General features: G+C 53.0%; 1 protein-coding gene across 1 annotated transcript; it reads left to right on the forward strand.

Moving 5' to 3' along the window:
* Positions 1–1,632, forward strand: ZSCAN32 (zinc finger and SCAN domain containing 32; the record flags this gene model as incomplete). The annotated part of the gene is given in 4 exon segments (XM_043560742.1): positions 1–304; positions 307–466; positions 468–836; positions 838–1,632. Coding segments are annotated over 4 exon segments (966 nt in total), but the record flags the coding sequence as incomplete, so codon positions are not given.
* Positions 1,633–7,021: the final 5,389 nt, after the last annotated feature.

Here is a 7,021-nt window from a genome sequence, read left to right on the forward strand (position 1 = left end):
TGTATTCCATGTAGATATTCTTGTTGGTGCTTTACTTGTAACTTTCCTCATTCCTGCCTGTCATTTTCCAGAGTCCAGCATGTTTCTGTTCTCTCAGGTCTTGAGATCACGAATGGAATTAAAAACGAGAATCCAAAATGGGAAGATCCAGAGGAGGCAGAAGTGAAGAAGGCCCTTTGGAGAAAGTCTAGTGGCCTTTTTTGCCACCCTGAGACCAAGAGAGACAGGAAGGGTGAGCCTATGCCGAGAGAGCCACATAGACGTTCTCCAGATGAGCATGAGGGGACGGCCCTGTCCCAGGACAGGGGGGTCAGCAGACACTCTGTGCTGGAGAGAAGGCCCGAGCAAATCTGAGCAGAGAAACCTGCTCTCGGGGATCTCTCTGTCGCCACCAGCCAGGCCCCGAACTGGAAAAAGCTTTTAAGTGTCAGGAATGTGGGAAAAGCTTTAGCCGAGGTCCTTACCTTGAGAATCCACACCGGAGAAAAGCCTGACAAGTGTGGCGAATGCGGGAAAGGCTTCAGCGAGCGCTTCGACCTCACTGCCCACCCAAGGACACACACGGGGGAGAGACCCTACTGCTGTGGGCAGTGTGGGAAAAGCTTCAACCAGAGGTCCAGCCTCAGTGTCCACCGGATGACCCACAATGGGGACAAGACTTACCGGAGCACCGTCTATGGGAAGAGCTTCAACAGATCCCAGCTCAGCGCTCACCGGTGAGCCCACGCCGGGCGGAGCCCCCACCTGTGTGCGCAATGTGGGAGAAGCTTCGGCAGCAGCTCCCACTCCAGTGGCCACCAGAAAACGCACACCGGGGAGAAGCCTCACAACTGCTCTGTGTGAGAGAAGTTTCACTAAGCTCCATCCCCCCATCTGCCATCAGGGGGCACACGAGGACAACACCTCACATCGCCAGGAAAGGACACACGGTACAGGGCTGGAGAGCCAACAGACCAATTCTGTACGTTGACAGGTCTCCTGGAGGTTCTGTCTGCTCACAGAGGCTTCTGCTAGCCAGTCCCAGGCTCCCAGGCGCAGCAGGAGACTCACAAGTGGACCTCGAGAACCTCGGGCAGGAGTAGCAATCGGCGTGAGAACGCCGAGCTTGCTTTCCCGTTCTGCCTGTGACCCACAGTCCCGTGTCACCGTGGACTTCCATCTGCTCTCAAGAAAGGGGGCTGCGGGATCCAAAGTCCTGCCAGAAATCGAGGGTAACCGTGTTCCGAATAGAGGATAGGTAGCTAGGGGCCTGGGAAGTGTTCCTGGGGCAGGTCAGGGCAGAAATTTTCCCTCATGGGAAGCACATCTCGAAGTTAGTCGCCTAGATGTTTCCTAACCCAAGAATGACCTGTAGGCATCTGCTTGCAGGAACGTCTACCTCTGAGTCGATCACTGCCGTGTATCTCAGTCACCCAGAGAAGACGGCAGAGCTGGAGGGGTGGCTCAGGCCACCAGGTACTACTACTCTAAGTGACTTAATCTCAGAGCAAGTGTGACACCTGGGTTCCTCTAAGATTTCTCCCATGTATGGCCCCGACCCAGGTTCCTGCTTTCTGGTCTGGTACACTTAACGGTTGCCACAGGTTCATACGCGTCACTGTTTCTGAAGAAAATAAAGGTGTTTCTCTCTCCACTCTTGGCCTTTGGTCTGAATTCTCGCCATCAGAAACTTCACCCTCCTACAGATCCCACAGAGGGATCCAAGGGCAGCGCCTACTTTGATGCAGTAGGACGTGCAGAGAAGCAGCAGAACTGGGTTGGGAGGGTTTGCACGGTCACTGAGATGGACAGCAGAGGAGTAAGGAAAACCGACACAGGAGAAGGAACGTGGGGTGTGAGAAGCATCAGGAACCAACCTAAAACACTACTTCTTTTTTTTTTTAATTTTTTTTCAACGTTTATTTATTTTTGGGACAGAGAGAGACAGAGCATGAACGGGGGAGGGGCAGAGAGAGAGGGAGACACAGAATTGGAAACAGGCTCCAGGCTCTGAGCCATCAGCCCAGAGCCCGACGTGGGGCTCGAACTCACAGACCGCGAGATCGTGACCTGGCTGAAGTCGGACGCTTAACTGACTGTGCCACCCAGGCGCCCCTAAAACACTACTTCTGAACAGGCCTAGATCATGAAGCTTCTGTCAATTTTCATGGATAAAACACGGGAAAAGACGGGCATGTTGTCCTGCTTCTTGCCTGTGCACATGAGGCGTTAAGACCTTGTCTAATTATGGTGACTAGGGTCCCAGTCACGGATTCAGACTCTGAGGCGTTGAACATGAGAAAGAAGGAATATTCTGTCAAAGCCAAAAAGCTGACATGTATTTTTAATTTTAGTGAACAAGGATGAGGAAAGCAACATGTAAGAATGTACGTCATGCTGCCTCCAGTTGAGCCTGGCCTGGGCACCCCACATGTCCTGCACACACTGTCCTCGAGCATGGCCCTTGCGACAGGCCACGCAGGCCAGTTTCCAGAGTCACAGGCTTCGCTCTGGAAGGAAAAAACCACAATGTCTTCCGAGAGCCTGGGTGAAGGCAAAGAGATGGGCTTCGGTGTGACCCGTTGGACTTGACCAGAGACGCATGGTGGGGGGGGGGAAGACAGGCCGAGGCGGATCGTTCACAGAGGAGCTTTACATGCCCACTCAACTTGGGTCTGGTTAAGGAGGAAAGTAGTTAAGGTCCATGGAAACAATGGTGGAGGGCCCAGTGAGGCCTCACTCACAGGCTCCTCCCACTGCAGGGTGTGCTGGGGCCAAGGCATCAGGGGCAACTGCTGACTCCTTGAATTGTCACAGGTAGAGGTCACCTCCTCCCTCCAACGGTTTCATGCTCCAGTCCGCCAGGCACAGGAAGGAAGACAGTGCGAGAGTTCCAGACCCTGGCCTGTCAGCTACCCCACATAGTCTGGAGGAGACCGTAAGAAGCAGAGAATACATTCATTTATGCATTCATTCGGGAAACACCCGATTCCCTATAACATACCAGGTTATGTAGCAGCCAGACACAAAGCAGTCAATGGAGCAGACACTGTTTCTTCCAGAATCTCCTCATGAGATACCTCCAAAGTACCAGCACCAGTGGGCAGCACCACCTAACTCCAACACCCCCACGATGTGACCCAGCTCGGCAGGGCCTGTCTTCCGAGTTGTCATTAATCCAACCTCCTCCCTATGTTCCCCCAACCCCACGTGGAGCGGCTGTTTCCCTTCCTTCCTTCCTTCCACTTCCTACGTCTGACACCTTACTGCCCACCTCCATGGACTAACACGGCCTGATCGCCGCACTCCCACTGAGAATGAATTTGAAGTAGGTGTACACGAGGTAACACCTTCAAGACTACAGATCTGCTCTCAGGTGTAGATGACCCTCCTGGTTTGGCTCAGCCCTTCCTAAGACCATGAAGAAGCCGCTGTTCCCCTCTGTGTAGGAAATACTGGGACTCTCGGCACGGTTCCTATATCCCTCACTGAAACATCTTAACTACTGACCTCATTCCCTAACGGACAGGATTCTTTTTGCAAGGACTGCTGACCATTCCCATACAGAGGACCCAGTCTTCTCACACCCAGAGAAGCAGGCCAAAGCCCACAGATGCCCTGCTTCCCGCTCACCTGCTGTGGTTCCTCAGCTTAAGGAGCCGGAAGGGTGGCCAGAGCCAAAGCTGAGCTGGGCCTCTCCGCCTCCTTGCCCCACTTGCCTTTCCTCTTGCCACCTCTTCTAGGCCTCTCTCGTGAGGGGAGTGCCTTTCCAGCCAGTGTGGGAACAGCCGGGGACTCCAGGGACCCTGGGCTGGAGCGTGCCCATTTCACCGCTGACCTCATCACACACAAATCCTCGGCTTTGCCCATCGTCAGCTCCTACCTCACAATCCTGCCTTTCACCCTGGGCCCCGCTCCCTGGTGGACAGAGGGGACAAAGCATTCTTTACTCGTGGAGAACACAGGACTCTAGCAGGTCGCCTCACCTGTCCCTGTGGTAGGGGAGTGCGCCTCAGGGAAGGAACTCTGTGACGCCCTCCTCTGGCAGAGGAGGAAGTTGTGCTCCTGAAGCCGCTCAGGCGTGTTCCATGTACTTGGCCGTTCTAGTGGCACCTCTGGAGTTTTTCCAGAAGTTTGAGATTTACTGAATATCGCAAGTAACGCCTGGGTTTCCTGGGAGGCCCCATGCACGCTACCCTAGGTTAGATGTGCATGGAAATTGAGATCACAAGGCTGGACTGTGAATGGGGGTCAAGTCAATTCCAAACCTTTACTTACACATCTTTCATTCTGAGCGATCTTTCTGGTCAACACTTTGTGTGGAACCTCAGGACACAGACCTTCTACTGCACGTTAGCACCGGCATGGTTGTCTTGAGGTGCCAGAGGCCTGGGCCCCCAGGTGGGCAGGCACAGCCGAGGCTTCATTTCACACCCACTACCGCCAACGCTCCCAGATGTGCCCCATACATCTGGCACCAGAGGAAGAGCTAGGTATTCCGGTAGAGATTAGATATGGTGCCTAAGCTTTTACAGCTGAAGGTAAGGTGGTTGAAGCAAAGAGAGCCACCAGAGACCTCATGCATAAGAGGGCATGCTCACACTCGCCCCCTACCATTGAGGTATTATCCACTGGGGGCCATCCATGGGTAGCATTGGGCACTGTCCACTGGAATCCCCAGGTGGGACTGTTTTTATGAGTCAAGCCTTGACCCAGATACAGGACATAGTTGCAGAAGCTGACACATCCCACATACGGTTGCTAAACTCTCTGGTTTCTGGGGTGGGCCGGGCACAATGGGGCCTCACCCATGCACCCGGTCTCCCTCACCCTCTCATTCTGGCTTCTTAGCTGCTGCCTCAAAGCTGGGCTCTGGAGCATTTCACATGCATTTCCATTCCTTCTCAACTGACAAGCCACCTGACATGTCCAAGTGGTTTTTTGTTTGTTTGTTTGTTTGTTTTGTTTTTTGAGAGAGAGAGCGAGCTCGCATGTGCCCATGGGGGAAGAGCAGGGGGATGGGAGAGTCTCTGCAGGCTGATCCTGCCGAAGCTGTCACGGAATGAGCCTTTGTGAGGGGAAGACCACACGGAACTGTGAAGCCCACATTCGCAACTGGACATCTGTACCCTGAGCCGCTAGTTTCCTGGTCCCGATTCTGGTCATGACACAACTACAGGGTCATGTCTAGGATATCACAGGCACTGATAAACTCTCGTCCCTGATCCTTCCTGCCTCTCCCCTTCCAGCCTGAGACTCTGTATCTCACCATTTTCTTCAAAGAGCTGGGCCCCCTTTAAAGGCCCCATGGCCCGCGCAGTCTGAGAGGAGTTGTGTCTGGTTCTTCTCTTGGGAAAGCCCCTGGCCATGGGCTTCATGGGCTCTCCTTATGGGAGAAGCTTTGCGACTCCCCACACAACCACAGGGCTGCCGGCTCTTCTCGGAGCACACACACCATCACCTGGAGAAAACTCCATCACTGCCACCTTCCCGTCCCGAGAGAGATCATCCACGGGCCCAGGGAAGAAAGGTGTAGTGTAGATTCCTGGATGGCCAGAGCTAAATTAAAGACGAAAATAAGGAGGCGATCTGGTTGGCCGGGTACAACAGGTCAGGGACCCAGAGCCACATCTGGCAGTGGCAGAGAGCACTTCAGAGGCCCATCTGCTCAGGGCGGTGCAGGAAGTCGGTGGCAGCCCCACGCAGAGCCCCGCAGCTGACACCCGGCCGTGCTGCCCTCAGCCCCCAGCTGGCCTCGCTCTGGCCCTCTCCCGACCAGAAATCCAGTCACATCCGTCTGCTTCGGGGAGGACACTGAGGACGCAGCCCAAGTTCTCACAGCTTCCTGGGCATGCAGTCCCTGCATCTGAGGGCAGAGCGTTCTCATTCACAGAGCCTGCTCAGTCGACATAACCTGCAGGGCAGAACTGGTTCCATTTACAGGGGATAACTACCTCCCTTCCTTCATCCTTGGGAACAGAGACCTACTGAAAGCTCAGCGACTGTGAATGTCCAACCCTGCTGTCCACCCACCACCCTGCCCGCAAAGGGGAAAGACAGCCTGAGCTCTTGGGAAAACTAGCACCAATGCCAATCAGGAAATAAACAAGCATGTAAGCAGCAAAGGGGAGACCGAGTGGCTCGGTTGGTTAAGCATCCGACTTTGACTCAGGTCATGATCTTGCGGTTTGTGAGTTAAGGCCCCAAGTTGGGCTCTGTGCTGCCAGCTTGGAGCTTGGAGTTGCTTCAGATTCTCTGTCTCCCTCTCTCTCTCTGCCCATCACCCGCTCATGCTCTCTCTCTTTCAAAAATAAACAACATAAAAAAAGAAGAATTAGAAATGCTATTTGTAAAGCATCTAACTCCATACTTGGCACGTAAAAGGTGCAGAGTAAATGGTCTGTGGTGGTTAGAGAATCTCCATCTTACAGGAGTTTCTTCATCACATTCACCAACTGACATGTATTTAGATTTAAATTCTGTCATTCTCTTGCAAGAATGTAAGGTTCTTATAGAGCAGGGAATTGGTCTGGTCATTGCTGAATCACATCACCCCCAGTATTTTGCTTGATGTGTATTATTATATTGCAAATGAATGAATGGGTGAGAAATACAAGACTGGGGGTCAGTCTTGATTAACTGCCTAGGTGTCAAGTACTTAAGCATTTATGAAGAATATAAAAGGATATGAAAACTGGGCAGAGATGTCTCTGACATTTGACTCTCCCCCACTTCCAGTACTAATGCTCAAAGCAGGATTTCTGTACCTCAGCACTACAGACAACTTGGGCCACACAGGTCTTTACTGTGGGTGAGTGGGAGAGAGCATCCTGTGCACTAGAGGATGGGTAGCTGCATCCCTAGCCTTCACCAACTAGAGGACACGGAGGTCCCCCTGAGCTGTAACTCGACAAATTGACTTCATTGTTACCAAATGCCGTTTTGGGGCAAATCGTCTCTGGTTAGGAACCCCTGTAGGGACAATCATTAAACCACGCTGGTGTAAGAGTCTTTATCTGTCCACCTGGTCTTTCTACAAAGC

Source organism: Prionailurus bengalensis, chromosome E3 (assembly GCF_016509475.1).
Source record: "Prionailurus bengalensis isolate Pbe53 chromosome E3, Fcat_Pben_1.1_paternal_pri, whole genome shotgun sequence".
In the NCBI taxonomy this organism is placed as follows: Eukaryota; Metazoa; Chordata; class Mammalia; order Carnivora; family Felidae; genus Prionailurus; species Prionailurus bengalensis.